The following is a 25,375-nucleotide window of genomic DNA, read 5'->3' on the forward strand; positions in this document are numbered from 1 at the left end:
TTAGGTTGGGGCCTCATGAACATGATGTTCCATAAAGTACTTATCAGTGGCAGTTTTGGAGAAAATATAAAATTATGATTTCTAATCCCTGGGGTTTTCAGACTTTAAATGTAACCTCAAGGTGTATACATTCAGGAACTCCTCATGTTTAATCAGAGAGTTAAGGTTTGGGGTTTTGATTCATTAAAAAAAACAGATTGGGGCTGGGCACGGTGTCTCAAGCCTGTAGTCCCATCACTTTGAGGGCCAAGGTGGGTGGACTGCTTGAGCTCAGGAGTTCAAGACCAGCCTGGGCAAGAGAGAGAGAAGAAAAACAGGGTGGGTTGACCTTTGAGGGATTGATCAGCCAGAAAAGTGAACACTTTCCAAAGGGTTTGTTTTTGTTGTTGTTGTCTTTTGAGACAGGGCCTCACTCTGTCGCCCAGACTGGAATGCAGTGGTGCCATCATGGCTCACTCCAGCCATGACATCCCTGGGCTCAAGTGATCCACCCCACACGTCAGCCTCCCTAGTAGTTGGGACTACAGGCGCACGCCACCATACCTGGCTAATTTTTTTTGTTTTTTGTTTTTTGTTTTTTTGTTTGTTTGTTTTTGTTTTGAGACAGAGTCTCGCTGTGTCACCCAGGCTGGAGTGCAGTGGCGCAGTCTTGGCTCACTGCAACCTCTGCCTCCTGGGTTCAAGCGATTCTTCTGCCTCAGCCTCCTGAATAGCTGGGATTACAGGCGTCTGCCATCACGCCCAGCTAATTTTTGTATTTTTAGTAGAGACAGGGTTTCGCCATGTTGGCCAGGCTGGTTTCGAACTCCTGACCTCAAGTGATCTACCCGCCTCTGCCTCCCAAAGTGCTGGGATTACAGGCGTGAGCCACCGCACCCAGCCTTCCCCTATACTTTAAATCATCTCTAGATTACTTGTAATGCCTAACTCAATATAAATACTATGTAAATAATTATACCATATTTAGGGAATAATGACAAGGGAAAAAGTTTGTAGATGTTCAGTACAGATGCAACCATCCACTTAATTTTTCTGAATATTTTTGATCTGTGGTTGATCGTGTACACTGATGTTGGATCCACAGACACAGAGGGTCAACTGTAATTTGCCTTTTTTTTTTTTTTTTTTTTGAAACAGAGTCTTGCTGTGTCACCCAGGCTGGAGTAAAAATGTTATGATCTCGGCTAACTGCAACTTCTGCCTCCCCGGCTCAAGCGATTCTCGTGCCTCAGCTACCAGAGTAGCTGGGATTACAGGTGCGCACCACCATGCCCAACTAATTTTTATATTTTTTGTAGAGACAGTGTTTCACCATGTTGGTCAGGCTGGTATCTAACTTCTGACCTCAAGTGATTCGCCCACCTTTGCCTACCAAAGTGCTGGGATAACAAGCGTGAGCCACCAAGCCCAGCCTAATTTGCCTTTTTCAATGTAAGTGGTTGGTACCATTATCTTCTACTGCTGGCCCTAAGTGGATCTATGGATCCTGATTTTTACCTGGATGCAGCAATGATTAAGCCATAATCATACTTTGTCTCTTAAAAATCATAATGTCAAAGTTCTAGCCCCCTAAGTCTAGAAGCATCCTGAGAAGCTAAGAATGTGTTTGATAAAAAGAAGCAGATCTGAGAAACTGTTGTGTGATAGCTGAGAAAAGAGCCACTGTGAAGAGCTTAGACAAACAAACAGGACTTGCCTTCCCTCCAGGCTAGACTGTCTGCATTCGTGTGCATTTACTTCCAAATGGTACTTTGCATTTAGAATCATAAGTTTTAGGGACCTAAAGGGGCCTTAAAGAATCTAGTTAAATTACTATCACCACCACCACCTTCCCCAGGAAATCCCAATGGATGAGGAGAAACTATGGCCCAGAGAAATGAGGTGTTTTTGCCCAAGGTCACACAGTTAATGACAGAATCAGAATTGGGCCTAGTGCATTTCTTTATTTCATATCTCCTGTTGTATAGGGCAGGGTCTATCTGGGTTTGACCCTTAAGCCCAGGCTAGGAAATACAGGTATGGGACCTGTCCGTTGACAGTGTTTTCTGGAATCCGTTCCTGAACCAAGCCTAAATTCCCACCTGTCCATTCATAGGTCTGGAAAACTTTGAAGCTGATAAACGAAGGTATGGGAGGTTTGGCAGTTATTCCAGAGGCTTCTGGCTTTGCCAAAGTTTAGCTTTGATTATTCTTTGGACCACTACCCCTCTTTTTTTTTTTTTTTTTTTCTTTTTGAAACAGGGTTCCACTCTGTTGCTCAGGGTGGAATGCAATGGTATGATCAGGGCTCACCTCAGCTTCCTGAGTAGCCAGGACCACAGGTGCGCATGCCTGGCTAATTTTTTCATATTTTGTGCAGCTGAAGTCTCACTATGTCGCCCAGGCTGGTCTCGAACTGCTGGGCTCAAGTAATTCTCCCACCTCAGCCTCCCAAAGTGCTGGGATTACAGGTGTAAGCCACCACACCTGGCCTGGACCACTACTCTTGATGTCCTCTAGTGACCAAAAAGAACACAGCTTCTTCCTACTGAGCTTACCATACATCAGACATTTTTGTAGATCGCTATCAATCTTGACTTTTGCAAGAAATATATTCCTGGGGTGTACAGCATAGTCAGAAAAGTAGCATATGAGACCTAACACTTTCTCCTAAAATGGAATGTACAGATATAGACAGAAAAGCCTAAAACCAAAAAGCTTTTGTTGTCTGTCTCTGGATACAGAAATGTTAGAGGGGTAAATGAACTAATTTCTTTTTTTGTCATGCTATGATTTATTAGTCTGTTATACATGATCCATCTTGTGAATGATGGCATTCTGTCTCCAGGAACATGGGCCAATATTTGCAGGATAAAGAACAAGCATGGGAGCAGGCTGGTGACCCTCTAGAAAGCAAGAAGAGAGAAGTAGACTCTGAGGGCAAAAAGGTCGAGACAGGCATTTCTGAAGCCAAATGGTGTTGAAATAACATACCGCAGGCCTTTTTCCTTGTCAGCGTAATCCAATTGAGAATGCCCAACTGCCCCTGATAAGAGTCACTCAGGAGTGAAGAGCTTTGCTACCAGGGAAAGCAGCTTATGTGTGCATTTTGGCTCAGGAATGTGCCAGCCCAATGCTGGCCAAATGAGAAAAGGCTGCTGCGGCCTGGAGAACACAGCCTCCTGGGAGGATGGTGGCTGTTCCCTTGTAGCTTAGGAGAGTATTCTGTTTTGTCCAAGGGCAGTGCTTGAGGCCACATGTTGAGGCCTTTGACATAGATTATCAGAGATGGTAGCAGCTCTGACATGAGAAGAGAAAATAATGTCAAAATTCAGCTGGGCGCAGTGATTCATCCCTGTAATCCCAGCACTTTGGGAGGCCGAGGCGGGCACATCACGAGGTCAGGAGAACGAGACCATCCTGGCTAATACGGTGAAACCCCGTCTCTACTAAAAATACAAAAAATTAGCCAGGCGTGGTGGCTTGCGCCTGTAGTCCCAGCTACTCGGGAGGCTGTGGCAGGAGAATTGCTTGAACCGGAGAGGCGGAGGTTGCAGTGAGCCAAAATTGCACCATTGCACTACAGGCTGGGTGACAGAGCGAGACTTCGTCTCAAAAAAAAAAAAAAAAAAGTCAAGATTCATCCCCGTTTTGGAGAGGTCACTTCATCATTTGGGAAGACAAGAGGTGTGGGACATCTGCAGATTCTCAGACAGACATTGGGCCAAATTGACACTTCTGTTTTAATGTCATAATATGGGGAGTGAAGCACCCTGCCCAGTCGTATTGAGTACAGTATGAGCAGACCACCACCAAGACATCTCCAAAGGGCTTCACTTTGCTTTGGGTTGAAGTGACTCATGAGCCTCTCCAGAAATAATTTAATAATTCTTGTTGTAATTTGTCACTGACTGTCCAGAAATTGGATCCGGATTTGATTCTGGAAGGATCCAAAGTGTTTTCTCCAATGGGGGGTTAGATTTCCCCTCCTTGTGCCCTTTTTCCCCCAGATGACTGGCTCATCTTAGAACATGGACCAGCCACCTTCAGAGCACCCCTCTACCTAATCTGCACTCTGTGTTTACTGGACTGTTTGTGCCTTGAGGTTGACAGTCTTCCAGGGCGGGAATTTTGGCTGCTTGGCTGGGGTGTCAGATGTCTCCTTGGTTGTGAAATTATTCAGCCTGCTTACTATGAGCAGAATCATGGCACTTTTCTCCTGAAGGACTCAGGCAGTTTTCACTCTTCTGGAGAAGATCCAGACAATTGAATCTCAGTTCCCAGCCAGGCTGAACCGTGAGATAGGACACCAGAAACCTTTCTGTTCTAGCCTTGTAGGAAGCAGTAAAGTCGGATGGCTACGAGCAGAGCTTTTGGAGTTGGATGGACCTGGATTTGATTCCTGTTTCCACTACTAGCTAGTGCTATGATCTTAGCTGGTGGGGACATCTCGTTATCCTTTCTAAGCCTCATTTTCATCTTCAAAATGGGGTTAATTATGAAGAGTGAAGGTATGTAAAGTGCATAGCACTTGGCATGGCGCACGTAATAAATGTTAATGAGTACTTTAATAATTCATTTTATTAAAAGGAAGCCTGTTCTTTCTCTGATACCTTGGAGAAAGCTGAAGCCCTCAGAAATTAAAAGTGCTATCCCAAATTGTACCGTAAATATCAACCACCTGTTATCTCAGTATTTATCCTTAACTTGTATTCCTTTTATGGTTTAGGAGTCAAAGGTAGAATTTTTATATATATATTTACTTAAATCTTAAGAAATGAACTGGTGGCCGGGTGCAGTGGCTCATGCCTGTAATCCCAGCACTTTGGGAGGCCGAGGCAGGCAGATCACAAGGTCAGGAGATCAAAACCATCTTGGCCAACATGGTGAAATCCCATCTCTACTAGAAAATACAAAAATTAGCTGGGTGTGGTGGCATGTGCCTGTAGTCCCAGCTACTCGGGAGGCTGAGCCAGGAGAATTACTTGAACCGGGGAGGTGGAGGTTGCAGTGAGCCAAGATCACTCCACTGCACTCTAGCCTGGTGACAGAGCGAGACTTTGTCTCAAAAAAAAAAAAAATAGAAAAAAAAAAAAGAAATGAACTGGTATACAATATAGAGAACACTGGACTGCTGTGACTCTAGAGCTAAAAACTAGAACAATATCTTAGTTATCTTTATTATACACTTTATTCCATGCATTGTACCAAGTATTTTACATGCATCAAATGAGATAATGTGTGTAAATTGCTTAATACTATGCCTGGCACATAGTATATGCTCAGTGAATGTTAGTTGCTATTATTATTTATTTTAAATGTAATTTATTTAAATTATCTAATACCCATTTACAAGTAATAAAATTAGAGACCCAGAACACTTAAGTAATTAAAGTCACATAGCTATTAAGTTGCAGAACTGGGATTTGAATCGTCCACGAAAGCCCATGATTCTACCTAGAGCCCTTAGCTTCTAGTCCTGGTTCCAATACTAACTGGCCTTGTACAAATTACTTAACTTCCCTAAATCTCAGTTACCTCATTATAAATTATTTTCAGGCCCTATTTTAGCTATAATATCCTAGGATTTGGAGGATTTTCCTGAATGATCAGTCAAAAATTATGACTTATTTTTGTAGGGTACGGTTTAATCTCTGAGTAACAGTTCCCTAGAAAACTGATGCAGCCTACAAACTGCTGCTTATACACAAAGAGATATATACAGAAGTTGAAAGTATTTTAAAAATTTTATAACAATGTGACAGTAGTTACATGTATGTTGATTCTAGTAATAAAAAAAATTGGACTTTATGTTTTTAAAATTTTTCTAGTAATTAACTGTATTTTATAAAACTATGGGTCTGCACGGGCTGGGCAAGGTGGCTCACGTCTGTAATCCCAGCACTTTGGGAGGCCGAGGTGGGCGGATCACGAGGTCAGGAGGTCGAGACCATCCTGGCTAACGCGGCGAAACCCCATCTCTACTAAAAATACAAAAAGTTAGCCGGGCATGGTGGTGGGCGCCTGTAGTCCCAGGTACTCGGGGGGCTGAGGCGGAAGAATGGTGCGAACCCAGGAGGCGGAGCTTGCAGTGAGCCAAGATCTCGCCACTGCACTCCAGCCTGGGCGACAGAGCGAGACTCCGCCTCAGAAAAAAAACAAAAACTATGGGTCTGCAGTGGATTGACATAAAGAAAAAAAAACTGCTCTTCATCACAGATAATTTGACAAGCGCTATTCTAGATAACCATCTGAACATCTCACCAGGATTATAAATTCAAATTTGTTTGTTTTTAAATTACATGTTTACAAAAAGTTACCCCTTAAATTAGAAATATCCTTACTAAAGGCTGGACGTGGAGACTCGCGCCTGTAATCACAGCACTTTGGGAGGCTGAGACAGGTGGACCACCTGAGGTCAGGAGTGCAGTTTGAGACCAGCCTGGCCAACATGAAGAAACCCCATCTCTACTAAAAATATAAAAATTAGCTGGGCCTGGTGGTACATGCCTGTAATCCCAGCTACCTGGGAGGCTGAGGGGGAATCGCTTGAACCCAGGAGGCAGAGGTTGCAGTGAACCGAGATCACACCACTGCACTCCAGCCTGGGTGACAGAGCAAGACTCTGTCTCAAAAAGAAAGAAAGAAAGAAAGAAAGAAAGAAATATCCTTACTAGTGATGCCCCACTAGGAGTTCAACTTGCCCCCAACCCCACTTGTTGCAGAGTTGCTCCTGTTAGAGCTTCTCTTATGCTCCTGGCAATCAACACTTGAACCTAGAGAGCAAAACTCTTGTTCTCCCTAGACAAAACTCTTTAAGGAAAGTTAACTTTATATATCATGATTCTCTTTTTTGGAAGAGGTAGGGAAGTGACATGATAATGAAGGTTCCTGGTGGGCTCATTAAAAAGTTTAACCCTTCTAGTTTTTCATCAGTAGGTTTCTATAAAGCACTGACTTACCAAATGAAAGTACTGGAATGAACATATCTTAGCAGTCATAGATTCCAACAATCTTCTTCTTCTTTTTTTTTTTTTTTTTGAGACAGAGTCTCCTTCTGTCACCCAGGCTGGAGTGCAGTGGTGCAGTCTCGGCTCATTGTAGCCTCTGCCTCCCAGGTTGAAGCAATTCTCATGCCTCAGCCTCCAAAGTAGCTGAGATTACAGGCACGTGCCACCACACCAGGCTAATTTTTTTTGTATTTTTATTAGAGACATGGTTTCACTATGTTGGCCAGGCTGATCTGAAACTCCTGACCTCAAGTGATCCACTCACCTCGGCCTCCCAAAGTGCTGGGATTAGAGGTGTGAGCCACTGCGCCCAGCCGATTTCAGCTATCTAATTTGACAGATGAAGGTCTTGGGTATCATATATCTGGCTATTGATAGGAGTGAGACTAGTCCATTGACTGAATTGTATGCTGTGTGAGGGTTACACACAGAGCCTCGGCTGGGTGCGGTGGCTTACACCTGTAATCCCAGCACTTTGGGAGGCCAAGGCAGGCGGATTACCTGAGGTTGGGAGTTTGAGACCAGCCTGACAAACATGGAGAAACCCCGTCTCTACTAAAAATACAAAATTAGCTGGGCGTGGTGGCGCTCATCAGTACAGTGATGAGAGAAACCAAGAAGATCTGAATAATGGAGAGACATACCAAGTTCATGAATTGGTAGGCACAACATAGCAAAGATATCATGTCTCCCCAAATTGATCTATAGACTCAATGCAATTCCTTTCAAACTTCCAACAAGGCAAGTTTGTCTTAAATTGAAATGGAAAGACAAAGGAATTGGAACACTGAATGATATTGGAAAAAAAAAATGAAGTTGGAGGAATCACACCACTGTTATTAAGACTTAGTATAAGCCGGGCATGGTGGCTCACGCCTATAATCCCAGCACTTTGGAAGGCCGAGACGGGTGGATCACCTGAGGTCAGGAGTTCAAGACCAGCCTGGCCAACATGGCAAAATCTCGTCTATACTAAAAATACAAAAATTAGCCAGACGAGGTGGTGTGTGCCTGTAATCCCAACTACTCAGGAGGCAGAGGCATGAGAATCACTTGAACCCGGGAGGTAGAGGTTGCAGTGAGCCGAGATCATGCCACTGCACTCCAGCCTGGGTGACAGAGCGAGACTCTGTCTCAAAAAAAGACTTAGTATATATCGGCCGGGCACAGTGGCTTATGCCTGTAATGCCAGCACTTTGGGAGGCTGAGGCGGACAGATCACAGGGTCAAGAGATCGAGACCATCCTGGCCAACATGGTGAAACCCCGTCTCTACTAAAAGTACAAAAAAATTAACTGGGCATGGTGGCACGTTCCTGTAGTCCCAGCTACTCAGGAGGCTGAGGCAGGAGAATCGCTTGAACCCAGGAGGCAAGGTTGCAGTGAGCCAAGATCGAGCCACTGCACTCTAGCCTGGGTAACAGAGCAAGACTCCATCTCAAAAAAAAAAAGACTTAGTATATATTTATAATAATTAACACAGTGTCGTGTTGTCAGACTTAGACACATAGATCAATGAAACAGAACAGAACCCAGAAGAGACTCACAAAAATATGGCCAATTTAATTTTTATTTTTTGGAACAGGGTCTTACTCTGTCACCCCAGGCTGGAGTGCAGTGGTATGATCACAGTTCACTGCAGCCTCAGCCTCCCAGGCTCAAGCAATCCTCTCACCTCAGCCTCCTGAGTCGCTGGGACTACAGGCACATGCCATCATACCTGGTTAATTTTTTTTTTTTTTTTTGAGACAGGATCTCACTTTGTCACCCAGGCTGGAGTGCAGTGGCACGATCTCAGCTCACTGCAGCCTCTACCTCCTGGGTTCAAGATATTCTTTCACCTCAGCCTCCCCAGTAGCTGGGACTACAGGTGCGCGCCACCATGCCCCACTGATTTTTGTATTTTTTGGTAGAGATGGGGTTTCACCATGTTTGCCAGGCTGGTCTTGAACTCCTGACCTCAGGTGATCCACCCACCTTAGCCTCCCAAAGTGCTGGGATTATAGGCATGAGGTATGAGCCACTGCTCCTGGTCCATGCCTTTTTTTTTTTTTTTTTGAGACAGAGTCTCGCTGTGTTGCCCAGGCTGGAGTGCAGTGGCACGATCTCCGCTCACTGCAAGCTCTGCCTCCCAGGTTCACGCCATTCTCCTGCCTCAGCCTTCCTGAGTAGCTGGGACTACAGGCTCCCGCCACCACGCCTGGCTAATTTTGTGTGTTTTTAGTAGAGACGGCGTTTCACCGTGTTAGCCAGGATGGTCTCGATCTCCTGACCTTGTGATCCGCCTGCCTCGGCCTCCCAAAGTGCTGGGATTACAGGCGTGAGCCACCACGCCTGGCCGTTTTTTTAATTACTTTCTGTAGAGATGATCTCACTATGTTGCCCAGGCTGGTCTCGAACTCCTAGACTCAAGGGATCCACCCACCTCAGTCTTCCAAAGTGCTGGGACCAGTGCCCAACCTGGTCAATTTATTTTTGACAAAGGTGCAAAGACAACTTAATGAGATATGTTGGAAACAGTAGGAAATTCTTAGGCAAAGGAAAAATGAGCCTCAATCTAAACCTCACACCTTATGCAAAAATTAACTGAAAATAGATCATAGGTGAAAAACATAAATCTGTAAACATTTTAGGAGAAAATGGGAGGGTGGAAATCTTTGTGACTTGGAATTAGGCAGAGTCAATTTAGACATTAAACCAAAACACAATCCATAAAATATTAATAAGTTGGACTTCATCAAGAGTAAAAGTGTCTGTTCTATGAAAGATGTTAAGGGAATGAAAAAATAAGCTTAAGACTGGGAGAAAATACTTACAAATAACTGTATCACTACTGAAGGACTTGAATTCAGAATAAAGAAGTCTCCAAACTCAATAGTAAGAAAACAATTTAGTTTAATAATGGATAAAAGACTTGAGCAGACATGTCACCCAAAAGGATATACAGATGGCAAATAAGCACATGAAAAGATGTTCAACATAATTAGTCATTAGAGAAATGCAAATTTAAACCACGTGGAGCTACTATTACATACATACATGAATCGCTTAAGTAAAAACACTGAAATACAAAGTACTGAAGAGGATGTGGAGAAACTAGAATTCTTATTGCTAGTGGGAATACGAAGTGATAAAATGACATTGGAAAAGAGTTTGACAGTAAAGCTAACCACACCTTTACCTTTTGACCCAGGAATCCTACCCCTGGGTACTTACCCTAAAGAAGTGGAAACCTGTGTTCACACAAACACTGATACACAAATGTTTATAGCAGCTCCATTCATAATTGCCCCAAACTGGAGATCCCACATGTCCTTCAACCAGTGAATGGATAAAGAAACTGTGATACATACAGGCAATGAATACTACTCAGCAGTAAAAAGAAACAAGCTATTGATATATGCAATAGCTTGGAAAAATTTCAGTCATCATGTTGAATGAAGGAAGCCAATCTGAAAATTGGCTGTAAAATTACATGCTGTATAAATCATTCATTTAAAGAAAAGAATTAATTTTACCAAATTAGCAAAAAGAGGCTAAATGCACATCACCCTAGAAGTGCGGACCCCATATATAAAACTGCCCTACTCTTTTACCGTGAAGGAAGACGTGAAGCAAGTATATAGTTGTAGCAACTAATTGAAATCACAGAAAATCTGTACCTGTCCCGATTCTCAAAGATTTTTTTCCTCTAGACTTTTATATGTCAAATATACCTCTTGACCACTTTTAAGATAACAAACCAAATTGTACATAATTCATGTTCCTAAAGCAGCAAGACTAGATGACTTTACATTTTTTTATGTGCTTTTTTTTTTTTTGAGTCGGAGTCTTGTTCTGTCACCCAGGCTGGAGTGCAGTGGCGTGACCTCAGCTCACTGAAAGCTCTGCCTCCTGGGTTCACACCATTCTCCTGCCTCAGCCTCCCGAGTAGCTGGGACTACAGGTGCCCACCACCATACCCAGCAAATTTTTTTGTATTTTTAGTAGAGACCGGGTTTCACCATGTTAGCCAGGATGGTCTCGATCTCCTGACCTCGTGATGCGCCCGCCTCGGCCTCCCAAAGTGCTGGGATTACAGGCATGAGCCACCGTGCCCGGCCCTTTTATGTGCTTTTTAAAAGTACGTTATGTATTTCAGTTTTTCACACACACACACACACACACACACACACACGTTCTTCTCTAGGTTTTTTCTGTAAATTTTACATCTCTAGGTGGGGGTAGTAGGGGAAGAGAAGCAGGTTTTTTTTACAGCTGATGTGATCACTGTACAGACAAGCTTGGAAAATGCTACCCAATCTGCCAATTAATTAAAGCATTAATCTGAGGAGCAGCCGGCCCAGGGAATGTTTACCCAGGGAGGAGTGGGGGTGGTAGGAACCGAGTAGGCAGCTCCCTATATTTGCATGAAAATGAAGGTGCTTAGGAAACCCTGCTTCCTTTTGTCTCTAAAGTTGGGGCAGCCTAGATCACATCCCTAAACACTTTTGGTCTCTTTAGGAAGCCTTTTAGGGAGCTGGTCTCTGAAAGATGAAAGCACAGCACAATCTAGAAAAACAAATTTAAATTCTGGGCAGAGTAAGGTAGGGAGTAAGTACAGTGTAGTATTCTTTGACCTAGAATGGAATCTTCTAAATTCAGGAGTAAAATTTCATCTATTTAGGTAGAATAGATGAAGGGGTTTTACAAGTTTTAGAACCACATAGGCTGGGTTCAAATCCCAGCTCTGCATATTAGTTGTGTGATTTGGGACTAATCATGTATCTTATCTGAGCCTTTTCTCATCTGTAAAATAAAGATTATCAATTGCCCCTTCATCTCAGAGCAGTTAGTTCTCTGCTAACTCTAGGCAGGAAACAGGCCGGACAGTGGTTACGAACTTCCAAGATTACAGACTGCCTCCATGACTAAGAGACTGCTCAGCCTTTTGTTCTTGTTAAACTTTTTTCTCAGCAAGGGATTATAAACCTCAGAGTTTTCTCTCACCCTCCTGGAATATGCTGCACTCTTTATCTAAGAGAAGTGACCCTGACCGTAACAGCAAAGGACATAAAGACAGGAGCCCACCTTGGGACCTAAGGGTCGCATTGGCTCTACCCAAGATGACGTTACCTATTTATATCACAGGGGAGGGTGGTGAAATGGGCATGGAAAATTGACTCACAATATTTGATGATGTTGAAAAATTATTGTTAATTTTTAAAAATTGTGATAAAATACATATAATGCAAAATTTACCATTTTAACTGTTTGTTAACTCTTTAAGCATAATATTGTGGGCCAGGCACGGTGGCTCGCGCCTGTAATCCTAGCTCTTTGGGAGGGCAAGGCAGGGACAATTGCTTGAGCTCAGGAGTTCGAGACTAACCTGGGCAACATGGCGTAACCCCATCTCTACTAAAAATACAAAATTAGCCGGGCACGGTGACAGATGCCTGTAGTCCCAGCTACTGAGGAGGCTGAGGGGCTTGAGCCCTGGAGGTGGAGGTTTGCAGTGAGCTGAGATCATGCCACTGCACTCCAAAGCAGGACTCTGTCTGACAAAAAAAAAAAAAAAAGATAATATTGTGTTTTTGTTCTTTTTTTAAGATTCCTAATCTTTTAGATCTACATGCTGAAAATTTTACAGATAAAATGATACAGTGTCTGGGATTTGATTCAAGGTAATCCAGAGGGAAGAAGATTGACCCAACAACAAAGACCTCTAGCCTCATGACATAAACAAGAAACTTTTTCCAGGGTTTAGTTTTCTCTTAGATGATACCTCTTCATTTCTGTGTATTTTCTTGCAGAACTCTCAGAAATTGAGCCCAATGTATTCCTTCGACCTTTTCTGGAAGTGATTCGCTCTGAAGATACCACTGGCCCTATCACTGGACTGGCACTCACCTCTGTCAACAAGTTCCTGTCCTATGCACTCATAGGTAAGAGCTCAGGCTTTGTTGCATGACCACAGCACTTCATTTCCCACCTTTCCTGGGGTGCCCAGGCCTTAGGCAATGAGCTGGTGATAGTGGGAAATTTTTTCCAGTCACCTCTTTTCTTGTAGAAGAGAAATAGGATTGTTGTTGGTTATTCATCATGCTAGCTGACTCACGTTGTACAGGGTGGGAAGGGCAAGAGAAGAAGTTTTCCTTGGCACTCTGGCTTCTCTATGCTTTGGAAAGAGTTAAGGGTATGGTACCTTACTCTTGGAAGTTTGGTTAGGTTTGTTTGTTTGTTTGTTTGTTTGTTTAGTTAGAGATGGAGTCTCGCTCTGTCGCCCAGGCTGGAGTGCAGTGGTGTGATCTCGGCTCACTGCAAGCTCCACCTCCCGGGTTCATGCCAGTCTCCTGCCTCAGCCTCCCGAGGAGCTGGGACTACAGGCGCCCACCACCACGCCCAGCTAATTTTTTGTATTTTTAGTAAAGACAGGGTTTCACCATGTTAGCCAGGATGGTTTCGATCTCCTGACCTCATGATCCGCCCGCCTTGGCCTCCCAAAGTGCTGGGATTACAGGTGTGAGCCACTGTGCCTGGCCTGGTTAGGTTTATTTTTAAAGTTATTTTTTCAGACATAATGCATGCACATTATAAGAAGACAGACAATAGAGATGTTCAAAAGAAAAGTTAATTGTCCTTCCTGTACTTTCTCAATGTTCCTCCTCCTTCTTTAGGCAAATAGTGTGAACAGCCTAGTTTGAATCTTTATGTTTTTCTATGTCTTTATAAATGAAGTACCATTCCTTTTTAAAATGAAATAAGGCCGGGTGCGGTGGCTCACGCCTGTAAGCCTAGCACTTTGGGTGGCCAAGGCGGGTGGATCACGAGGTCAGGAGTTTGAGACCAGCCTGGCCAACATGGTGAAATCCCGTATCTACTAAAAATACAAATATTAGCCAGGCATGGTGGCGGGCTTCTGTAACCCCAGCTACTGGGGAGGCTGAGGCAGGTGAATCACTTGAACCCGGGAGGCGGAGTTTGCAGTGAGCAGAGATCGTGCCACTGTACTCTAACCTGAGCAACAGAGCGAGACTCTGTCTCAAAAAAAAAAAAAAAAAAAAAGAATAGAATAAAATGAAATAAAAATAGGATTATGTGCTACATATTTTCTTTTTTCATTTAATGGTATTAACTTGACCAGGCACAGTGGCTCATGCCTGTAATCCCAGCACTTTTTGAGGCCGAGGCGGACGGATCATGAGGTCAGGAGTTTGAGACCAGCCTAACATGGTGAAACCCCATCTCTACTAAAAATACAAAAATTAGCCAGGCATGGTGGTACGTGCCTGTAATCCCAGCTACTCAGGAGGCTGAGGCAGGGGAATCACTTGAACCTGGGAGGCGGAAGTTACAGTGAGCCGAGATCACACCATTGCACTCCAGCCTGGGTGACAGAGCAAGACTCCGTCTCAAAAAAAAAAAAAAAAAAAAAAAAAGCAAATAGTATTAACTTAAATGTACATGATATAACTATTCATCTGATTTATTCTTTTATATTGTAGAAAATATATATAAAACTTGCCATTTCCATCAGTTTCAGTTTACAATTCATTGGCATTAATTACATTCACAATGTTGTGCAGCCGTCACCACCATCTATTTCCCAAACATTTTTATTACCCCAAATAGAAACTTAACATAATGGGGAGTTAACATTAACCAATAACTCCCCATTTCTCTCTCCCCTCAGCCCCTTGTATGATTTTTTTTAGTAGCTCTATAATTTCCATAGTGTAATATAGATATAACACAATTCATGTGCTCATTCTTAATATTTAAGATTGTTTCCTATTGAAGTCATAAATAATGCTAATATAAGCATCCTTGATCACATGTCCTTATTAATAATTTTTTTAATTTTTATTTTTAGTAGAGATGGGGTTTCACCATTTTGTGCCACCACGCCCGGCTAATTTTTGTATTTTTAGTAGAGACAGGGTTTCACCATATTGGCCAGGCTGGTCTCGAACTCCTGACCTTGTGATCCACCTGCCTCGGCCTCCCAAAGTGCTGGGATTATAGGCATGAGCCACCATGCCCGGCCCCTTATTGCTAATTTTACTCTTGTATGAAAGATTTCTGAACTTGGGATTTCTGGATTAAAGACCACGTGCATATTGCATTTTTATAGCTATTACCAGGTTGCTTCCCCAAAAGGTTACATCATTTATACTTCCACCAGCAGTGATTGAGAATTTCTACTTCCCTACCCTGTCATCAGCACTGAATATTATCAGTTTTATTTGTGCCAACTTGGTAAGTAAAAAATGATATTTTGTTTTTATTTTTTGAGACAGGGTCTTGCTCTGTCACCCAGACTGGAGTGCAGTGGCACAATCACGGCTCACTGCAGCCTTGACCTTCGGGCTCAGGTGATCCTCCTACCTCCGCCTCCCAAGTAGCTGGGACTATAGGCACACGCCACCACACCCAGCTAGTTTTTGTACTTTTAGTAGAAGTGGAGTTTCTCCATGTTGCCCAGGCTGGTCTTGAACTCCTGAGCTCAAGAAATCCACCACCTTGGCCTCCCAAAGTGCTAGGATTACGGATGTGAGCTATTGCACTCAGCCTTTTGTTGCTTTTATTTCCTGGAGGCTGAACATTTGAATTTCCTGTCCTTCACTTCTTTTTTTAATTGAGTTGGGTTTGTTTTTCATGTCAGTTTGTAGGAGTTCTTTGTATGGTAGGAATATTAACCCATTGCCTTTCATAGCATTACAATTATTTGCTCCTAATCTAGGCCAAATATTTCCCTTAATCTGTAGTTTATCTCTAAATTTCTTCATGGTGTCTTTCTTTGGATTTCTTTTTTAGTTGGTCTTGACACTCAATTTGGGAATTCATTTTCCCCGATTGGCAGCCCATGTACAAGGATGAAGAATATAGAAAACAGGCAGCTGTCTTTGTTTCTTAAGCAGGGAGACAAGAAAAGATAAGGCTCAGGCTTTAGCTAGCCAGAAAAGAAAATAGTCTTCAGTTCAGAGCAAGAAAACCCTTTATTCTAGAAATGTTGGATTTGCTTAGCTGATGCATTCAGGATCCTGAGCAGGAATCCTGGGTACCAACTAGCTTCTGAACAGTTGCATCAGCCTCTTCGACACCCTAGTCCCAGCTTCATACTTTTCCTAAACAAAATCAGGCCCAGCCACTTCCAGCCTTGCCCTGAGCACCACCTGCAGGTCATCTTTCTTCACAGCCTCCAGTGGCTGCCGCTGCTGTGACTTTTCCCTCTGCTGTCTTGTTGGTGTTACTCTTTCCCCTTCCTGGACTTGGCAGACAGGCTGGTCATTGGAGACCTCAGGCCAGCTGGTCATTGGAGTTTCCTGTGGTGGGAAAGGAGAATGCTGGAGGTGGTGATTGCAGTGGGCATGAGAAAAGGAGCAGGAAGGAGTGTATGAAAGCCAAGAAAGCAAAGGAGATGGGATTGGCAGATTTCCCTGAAGTTGGTTCCAGAGTAGCCAGAAGAGGAGGACATTTTAAAGAAGGGTTTAGGCTGCTCTTCTAGAAGAAAACTCCTGTCTCTTGCTCCTATGATCCAAGGTTTCAGGGATTATTTTAGATCCTCCAAGGACTAGCCTTTTGTTTGGCCCCATACAGCTGCCAGACCAGAATTTTTGTGCCATGGATTTCATGGGTTGCTAGCAAGCCTTGCCTATGGTTCTTGTCAAAGACCTGTCACTCTAGTCTGCCTTTTTATTTTTATTTTTTGTTGGTTTTTATTGAGACAGTTCGCTCTGTTGCCCAGGTTGGAGTGCACTGGTGTGATCTTGGCTCACTGCAACCTCCATTTCCTGAGTTCAAGCAATTCTCATGCCTCAGCCTCCCAAGTAGCTGGGACCACAGGCATGCACCACCACGCCCAGCTAATTTTTGTATTTTTAGTAGAGATGGGGTCTCGCTGTATTGGCCAGGCTGGTCTCGAACTCCTGAGCTCGGGCAATCTGCCCACCTCAGCCTCCCAAAATGCTGGGATTACAGGCATGAGCCACCGTGCCCAGCCCATAACTGCCTGTTTAGAAAATTAACTTTGCTACTTCATTCAACCTCAGGGGACAAGAACTACAAAGAGATCAGTAGAGCTTAAACCCCGTTAATGGAGTCTCTCTGAATCTATTCTGGTTGGGGGATGGAAGGAGTGTCTGATTCAAAGTAATAATTTAAAAGACACCTTAACAAGAGAGATTACTGAAAGAGAGGAAGAAATGGATCCCCAGGAGCCTTGTGAGATGGGAACAAGGCTACTATTCACTTATCTCTGAAATGCTACACAACACTGAGAAGGACCTGGGTTTCCTATGTGGGCCCTGGTGGCCTGGGTAGGGACTGTCAGGCAGGGCTATGAGATAGAGGCCCTGAGAGTATGGGATTTTTTTGTGCTGATCGGGAGAAACGTGGAGAGGTGGTGTGATAGGAGGAGCTGGGTCACCCCATTTTACTATATGTCATGAAACTGGCTTCCTTCTGCATGACCTCTAAAGTAACTACTCCCAGTGCTGAGTAGAAGGACACTGTAAATAGGACAAAGAAAGTCTTGATGTGGTGTCGGAGGCTAATGAGGACAGAAGAAAAAGAGGAAACATTCACAATTAGTAAAAGACTTCTGGCTTATCATTGCAAGAGAAATGTTTGGGGGCCAGGCACAGTGGCTCACACCTGTAATCCCAGCACTTTGGGGGTCCAGGCAGGCAGATCACTTGAGCCCAGGAGTTCAAGACCAGCCTGGACAATATGGGGAAACCCCATGTCTATAAAAAATACAAAAATTCTCCTGGCATGTTAGCACACATCTGTAGTCCTAGCTACTAAGGAGGCTGAGGTAGGAGGATCACTTGAGCCCCAGAGGTCGAGGCAGCAGTGAGCCATGATTGCACCACTGCACCCCAGCCTGGGCGATAGAGCAAGACCCTGTCTATTTAAAAACAAAAAAAGAAAAAAAAAAAGTTTAGGTTCTCAGCCATCCCCTGAGCTTTAGGCTCAGGAACTCTCTGATTTCAGGTACCAAGAAAGAGAAAATGGGCTGGGCACAGTGGCCCAAGCCTGTAATCCCAGTACTTTGGGAGGCCAAGGTGGGTGAATCACCTGAGGTCAGGAGTTTGTGACCAGCCTGGCCAACATGGTGAAACCCCATCTCTACTAAAAATACAAAAATTGCTGGGTGTGGTGGCAGGCACCTGTAATCCCAGCTACTCAGGAGGCTGAGGCAGGAGAATTGCTTGAACCCAGGAGGCAGAGGTTGCAGTGATCCGAGATCATGCCACTGGACTCCATCCAGCCTGGATGACAGAGTGAGACTCTGTCTCAATTCAAAAGAGAGAGAGAGAAAAAATAACAACAATCTTATAATTCCTGTGACTAAAATTAGGGGGTGTTCCTGCATTACACCATGCCACCTCTGGAGCAACTTTCTCTGTCACTCACAAAGCTTTTTCATATGCCTGCCCTTTCCCCCTACTTAGGCTCCCCCTTTAGAACTAAACAGCTCTGGAAAGGATCCTTCAGAGCAGACCTAGGGCAGGAGCTAGGCAAGACCCTTGATGGTGACAACTTATTTGGCTATTTCTCGTGGCTATTTAATACATGAATGGGAGCTGAGTTCCCTGCTTAATAGCATTTGTGTTCATTTCCAGCGTGGTGCCGGTTGTCTGACCTCTAGCTTCTCCCCTCTTATTCTGTACAGCTGAAATTCTCCCTCCTGCCTAACCCCCAGCTAGTCAGCCTCCAGTCCTGTTTAGTTTATCTTTTTTCTCTCCTAATGCCTGTTAAGCTGGAAACAGGATTCTTGCTCGTCGTCATATTATTTTAAATAAGAATGAAACTAAAGAAGAGGTCTTTGGGCCAGGCATGGTAGCTCACACCTGTAATCCCAGCACTTTGGGAGGCCGAGGCTGGCAGATACCTGAGGTCGGGAGTTCGAGACCAGCCTGACCAACATGGAGAAACCCTGTCTCTACTAAAAATACAAAATTAGCCAGGCATGGCGGCACATGCCTGTAATCCCAGCTACTCAGGAAGCCTCAGGCAGGAGAATAGCTTGAACCTAGGAGACGGAGGTTGCAGTGAGCCAAGATCTCACCATAGCACTCCAGCCTGCCAACAAGAGCGAAACTCCATCTCCAAAAAAAAAAAAAAAAAAAGTCTTCAATCTGCTGTGATGTGGCACTCAGATATGAGTATTGGTGGCAGTGAGTGTTCGTTTCCTCCTCCTGCTCCCCTAATTCAGTTGCGCCTGAACACAAAACTCCAAAAGCAACCAGAGAGAGAAGCTGTGTTGAAAGATGAAAGGAGAAAAGGCCACAAGCTTTGGCCCTACCTGGTTCTTGTTCTGAGTCAAAAACTCTTGTTTCCAGGCCCCTCGTCTATGAAATTAGTAGATTTATACTAGTGATTCCCAGAGTATGGTCCCCTGCTCGGTGGTGTTTAACTTCAACTGGGGTCTTGTTAGAAACAAATTCTCAGGCCCCACTCTGGGCATACAAAATCAAAACTTTGTGGTATGGGTCCAGCAATTGAGAACCACAGTTTTACCCAGTGGATTTTGTGTTGAGCTCGTTAAAACCAGTTATGGGGCCGGGTGCAGTGGCTCACATCTGTAATCCCAGCACTTTGGGAGGCCGAGGCAGGTGGATCACCTGAGGTCAGGAGTTCAAGACCAGCCTAGCCAACATGGCAAAACCCCATCTCTACTAAAAGTACAAAAAAAAATTAGCTGGGCATGGTGGTGGGCGCCTGTAATGCCAGCTACTCGGGAGGCTAAGGCAGGAAAATCTCTTGAACCCAAGAGGCGGAGGTTGCAGTAAGCTGAGATCACGTCATTGCACTCCAGCCTGGGCCACAAAGTGAGACTCTGTCTCAAAAAAAAAAAAAAAAAAAAAAAAAATCAGTTGTGGGCAAAAATTCTCAGGTAGCTCAAGGAGCCACGGGTTAGGGAACTGAAGAGGAAAAACTGTCTCTCAAAGCTAGACAGGCTGCCTTACCTTTTATCTCTCTCCTCTCCACATCACTTAATCTTTCCTTTTTCGCTGGAGCAGATCCCACCCATGAGGGCACAGCAGAGGGCATGGAGAACATGGCAGATGCTGTCACCCATGCTCGTTTTGTGGGCACGGATCCTGCCAGTGATGAAGTTGTCCTGATGAAAATCCTTCAGGTAAGCGACAGGGAAATAGCAATTAGGCTAATGGCCAGGGGCTGGTGCCGCAGACTCTACTTACTCTGCCCACAGCATGAAGCTGTGTTTTGACTCCACTGGGGCTTAGGGGAGCTACTTTGTTTCCAGACAAGCAGCTGGGGTACCCAAAGTAAAAGCTTTTTCTAAGGAAAATCAGTAAAAGCTTTATATGAAGTGATGTCAAATACCAGAAGCCTTAAATACACTTGTACCTCTGGCAGACTGTATTTGTGCCGTCCATCTCTTGGGCTCATGGGCTAGGGCTAGAATGAGTTCTGAAATATGTCAGGGTCATAAAAAGTGAAGAAACAATTCCAAGGACAAGCTTCTTGGAGACCTCTCTACCAAGCTGAGGTGAGGTCAGCATTCTTGCTAACCCCTCTCTCTTACCCTCGAGTACCTCTCAGTACCTTGTTTATCACAGTAATTCCTTTTTCTTCCTGATAGGTTCTACGGACTCTGCTGCTAACCCCAGTGGGTGCCCACCTAACCAATGAATCTGTGTGTGAGATTATGCAGTCTTGCTTCCGGATCTGCTTTGAAATGAGGCTCAGTGGTAGGTGCTTGGATATTAGCCCCTTCACCATTCCTGGGGCCAGTGTCTGAGTATGAATACAGGAGGCTGTCTTCCCAGAGAGATGGAAAATTCAGGACTTCTCCATCATCTATCTCATGCGATCATAGGGGTCTAGAAGAAATGTCTGTACTTGGCTATTGTGAAGCTAGAATAGAGACCTCAGCCCGTTATGCCAGGGCAGGAGTTGGGATGGATCCCAGATTGACTTAGCCCAGGCACCAAATCACCCTCTCTTGGGGTTTCTGGGATTGACACCAACCTGCAACCCCCTAGAACACATCTATACCTCCCCTTTTTTCCCTGACTCAGTAGTGCCACCTAGTGGGCCAGTGAAGTTCTGGCTGCCAGGCTGAGCTGGAGCTGGTTTTAATAAGTTTGGCATAATCCTTGGTAAACAAGGTTTGGAGGGGAGTCTGCTCTGAGAACCCTCTTGATAATAGCACAGCAAGTAATGACACCTGTGTTATTTGTTTTTGCCTGTGCAGAGTTATTGAGAAAATCCGCAGAGCACACTCTCGTAGACATGGTGCAGCTGCTCTTCACAAGGTAAACCTGCTGCTGTTTGCTTCAGCCCGGCTGCCCAGGCCTCTTGAGTCTGCCTGCTTCTACACAGCCACGTCAGGGACCTGGCCAACCCCACAGCCGCATCAGAGGCCACTGGGATTATGGATGGGGGGTAGTTCTCTGGGCCCAGGGTTACTGAGCAAGGGAGAAGGAGGAGGGAGCTGATTTGGCCTCACGGGGAGGCAGAGGGTTATTTAATATAGGCCAGCAGACCTCATTCTGCTTCCCAAATTTGTGTCTGTTTCTGTGCAGGTAGCAGCTGGGAAAGGGAACCCAGAGAGGAAGCCAAACTCAAGGGATCCTGATTTCTGTGGGAGAGGGCCAAAATTAGGGTGACTAGCAATTGTGAATTGCCTGGGACTGTCCTGATTTCAGCACTAAAAGTTCTGCATCCTGGCAAACCCCCCTCAGTCCCAGGCAAACCAAGATGGTTGGTTACCCTTCGGTAAGGCCCTTAGCCTAGGGCCTAGGAGGCCTTTTCATACTAGGCCTGTTTCCTGCACCTCCTTTCAACAGACTCACAGAAGAGCTGAGGCAATGGCTTTAAACCTTCCTCTGGGATTTCCTTTTGCTCTCAAATCTATAGATAATAATCCTTATTATCTACAGACTAGACTGCCCTTGGATCCTGCTGCAAAGAATTTTTTGCTCCTCAGGCTCAAATTTACTGGTTTCAAAACTTCAACCTGCCTGTTAATTCTTCTCTTTTGCCCACTCTCCTAGGGTTTTGATAGACTGCCCTCCCCCCATCTCTTGGCAGCAGTATTTGCCAAGTAAATATAAGCAGGAAGGAATCAGTCTCAGGATAAAAAGAGCCTCCACACTCCAAGGGCACTTACCTTGCTCTCACAACTACCTCCTTTTGTCCATGTCACACATCCCCCGATTCCTGTGGCTCTTTGATGAAGCTCTGAAAAGGATGAAATTAGTCTGCTTCTCTTTTGTAGCCTTTTCTAAGACACAGGGCATGCTCTGGCTCAGAGCACCTTTGGTTTGTGGCTGGCATGGAGGGAGACATTTGTCATTATCCCTAATGACAGTTGATGGATTTTCTATCTTATAGGTTACCTCAGTTTAAAGAAGAACCCAAGAACTATGTGGGGACCAACATGAAGAAGGTATGATCTGAGAGCTGATCTGCTGTCCCTCATCCAAACCTTAATCTCCCAACTTCAGTGCCTTGGGGTAACCTTGCTTAGCAAAGATATGCTTTTGCCTAAACAGGTCTGCTTGGAATCTAGAAGTAGCTCTCACTCCTTTAGTGAGAAATGTATTCTCTTCCAGATATATCCCTTCCTCAGCTTTTCTGCTCTGGCCTATCTCTGAACCACCATGTAAGCTGGTGAGCCAGTTCTTCATGGAAACTGCATGGTACCCATCAGTCTTGGCTAAAAATGTCTGTTGACAAAGATGAAAGTCCTGCCATCCCCTCAAGACTTAGCCTTATCCGCAGGTAGAAGGCCTAGAGAGGCTATGTCCCAAATCCTACCTCAATGCTGAATTAGACTGGGCTCTTGCTTGTGCTAGTCTGTATTGAAGAGATTAGTCAAGTTAAGAACCAAAGGGTTCTTAAACTGCTAGGAGAAGAATAGTGGTCAAAAGAATGGCTTCTTTCTATCTTGAACTGAAGCCCTGGACTTCACGGGCCTCTGATGAGGATTCCGCTTGCAGCCCTAAGAGGGTCTACCTATGGAGATGACCCTTAGCTGTGTGATGCATGCACCTGACCTTCTCCTCTCCCCTGTCATCCATCCCCATTCCTGCCCTGTTCCCTGTTGGTATGTGTCTGAGTTTATTTCACTGTTAAATCGTGCGTTTGCCTGTCTTTCGCAGATATCTCCATGTCTCCTCAACAAACTGGAGCTAAGTAGTGGGGAGCAGACCAAAGCCCTGAACCAGTTAGAGAGGGTACTACTCTTTAAGAACCTCAAGGTCTCTCTCCCTCTCTTTCCCTTCCCCTTTTTATTTCTTTCAATGTTTAGTTTTTATATATAACACCTGGGTCCCATTTCCATTGTGTAGAGCACAACTTACCCCTCCCTAGTAACACAGCACGGCTTTGGAAGAGTTGCACGTGATTGTAGCTTTGCAGTGTTGGGAATTCTCCTGGGGCATCTGGTTGCCTGGATACAGGAGAAGGAAGACTTGAACATCACATAGTTAGCCTAGAAAGCCTGGGGTCTGCTGTTACCTTGTGGGGAGGCTTAAGATCTACCATTTCTAGGGAAACTGTGAGGGACCTTCAAGCAAGACCCTTCCCCCTTCTACCTTATCCTTGTCTCAGAGCTGGCATAGAGAGCTTAAGCACAGTCCTCAGCTCTATCTGGATTACCTGGACTGGGTTTGGAGGGAAAGGGTAGTCCATCTAGTTGGGATCTTTTTTTTTTTTTTTCTTGGTTACCATTAAAGAGGTCATTCCAAGGATTAGAACTCTAGATTGATGGAAAGAAGCCAGGTGCCAGGATAGCCCAGGACACTGGGAATACTTTGGGATCTGTGAAGATGCCCTCTGTCCTCTAAAAGTCAAGGTATAGGGGAGCTTAGGGGAGGGATCCAAGCTAAAGATTACCCTAATCTGCATATACCTGCCTTAGGAAGAAAGGGGAGAGAAGGAGGTGTGGGCTGTCTGGGCTGTCCATCACAAGAGTGTGCATGCTGAAGGTGTGGTTGTGGACATACAGGTCACTGAAAGTAAAAAAACTCTGTGTATGTACACCTAGCTAGATAGTCCATTGGCCCATGTTCTCTTTGAATGCATTGTGTCATTTCATTTGTGTGCTTGCACAGTCTCAAGCTGCAGCTCTCATTAGTGGCTATCCAGCATGTTGCCATGATTATTAACCTGGGACCTGCTCCTTTTTTGTAAAGCTTACACTGTCCTTTGGAATACAGAGTCATACAGATAAGGTGGCGTAGAATTCCATGAATACCTACTGCCCACCCCACACCTTCAGACCTTAGGAGAGGGAGAATAGCTATACCTTTTAAGGGCTGAGGCATTCGTGAGAACTGGCAGCCTCTTGGCCCCTACTCCAGCCAGCAGGCTGAGAACACTAATTGAAATGATCAGGTTGGAGCAAGCTTTGCAGAAGATAGAGAAGGAAACGTGAAAAACTGATCCTCGTATGGGAAGGAATCTCAATGACTGACTGGCTTCTCGGTGGAAGTAGGACTGTCTGGAGTCCCTGAAATGGGGGAGCCTCCTGGAGAGAAAGGCTACCTCATAAAAGTAGATCCAGTTCTTAGTACTTTTGGGAGCTCAATGATAACTGCCAGTAGAGCCAGGAGGTCTCTCATTGATCTCTTGGCCTCTTGCCCTTTTGCATGTTTGGCGGACTCTTCTCCCATAACATTTTTTACTATGAACTTGATCCAGTTGAGCTCCAGTGGTTCCTGGGGAGAGAATCCTTTTGCTTCCTCCTTAGCTATAGCGGTCAGTACACCTGAAGCTCAGTTCTAAGCATATGACTGCAGGCATTTTGGAGATGGATCATCTAGAAGTATAAATCCAGTATGAGGCTGTTGCTATGTTACTAAGAGCTGGGGGAAGGAAGGGCTCAGCTGTTCAGCCTCATCTTTATTGGAAGGAGCTATGGGTAGGAATGGAAGAATTGTGTGGTTTCTAAGCAAGGAATCAAAGATTACCCAGGTTCTGAGAGCTTGGGGGAGCTTGAGGAAGGGAGTCAATCCCTCACTATCAAAAGGAATTGAACAGGCCATGGACAATAGGATATATTCAGCCTTTAGGAAGAGGCAGAGAGAAAAAGTGCTTCTGCTCTCTTTAGAGTCATTCTAATGGTTTCTGGAAGAGTGTTGCCATTGCCCAATCCAGGAATGGTCCAATCCAAGAATGGTCTATCAGTCTAGGAATAGTTTAGAATGACTTTGTAGAGGGACTGAGTTCAAACCCAACTGAGAAAACATCAGGGTTTAAAAAACAAATTGGGCCGGGCGCAGTGGCTCACACCTGTAATCCCAGTACTTTGGGAGGCCAAGGCGGGCGGATCACGAGGTCAGGAGATCGAGACCATCCTGGCTAGCACGGTGAAACCCCGTCTCTACTAAGAATACATAAAGAATTAGCCAGGCTTGG

General features: G+C 44.7%; 1 protein-coding gene and 1 long non-coding RNA gene across 18 annotated transcripts in view; one reads left to right on the forward strand and one right to left on the reverse strand.

Annotated features, from left to right (window-relative positions):
* GBF1 (golgi brefeldin A resistant guanine nucleotide exchange factor 1) overlaps positions 1-25,375 on the forward strand; it is a 137,086-nt gene that overhangs the window by 85,495 nt on the left and 26,216 nt on the right. For 8 of the 16 annotated variants that reach the window (XR_010146695.1, XR_010146697.1, XR_010146696.1 and 5 more), the window contains exons 4-8: positions 12,784-12,915; positions 20,002-20,120; positions 20,589-20,697; positions 21,204-21,264; positions 22,346-22,400. Coding sequence is in view for 12 of the 16 variants with exons in the window: in XM_009459126.3 (XP_009457401.2) it covers positions 12,784-12,915; positions 20,002-20,120; positions 20,589-20,697; positions 21,204-21,264; positions 22,346-22,400 (476 nt within the window). In the remaining 4 variants the exon portion in view is untranslated. Of the gene's footprint in view, positions 1-1,137; positions 1,257-12,783; positions 12,916-20,001; positions 20,121-20,588; positions 20,698-21,203; positions 21,265-22,345; positions 22,401-22,919; positions 23,215-25,375 lie in introns of those variants that run through there. The other 8 variants (XM_063781116.1, XM_063781117.1, XM_063781118.1 and 5 more) reach the window with 4 other exon arrangements.
* Positions 15,951-23,407, reverse strand: LOC107966821 (uncharacterized). 2 transcript variants are annotated; one of them, XR_001706815.4, is made up of 4 exons: positions 23,317-23,407; positions 22,122-22,281; positions 19,948-20,114; positions 15,951-16,296 (listed from the first exon to the last, which is right to left on the reverse strand). It is a non-coding gene; the product is annotated as an uncharacterized LOC107966821 (long non-coding RNA). The 2 variants fall into 2 exon arrangements; XR_001706814.4 differs by having other exon boundaries at positions 22,122-22,192; positions 23,317-23,406.

The sequence above is a fragment of the Pan troglodytes genome, chromosome 8 (genome assembly GCF_028858775.2).
Source record: "Pan troglodytes isolate AG18354 chromosome 8, NHGRI_mPanTro3-v2.0_pri, whole genome shotgun sequence".
Lineage (NCBI taxonomy): Eukaryota > Metazoa > Chordata > Mammalia > Primates > Hominidae > Pan > Pan troglodytes.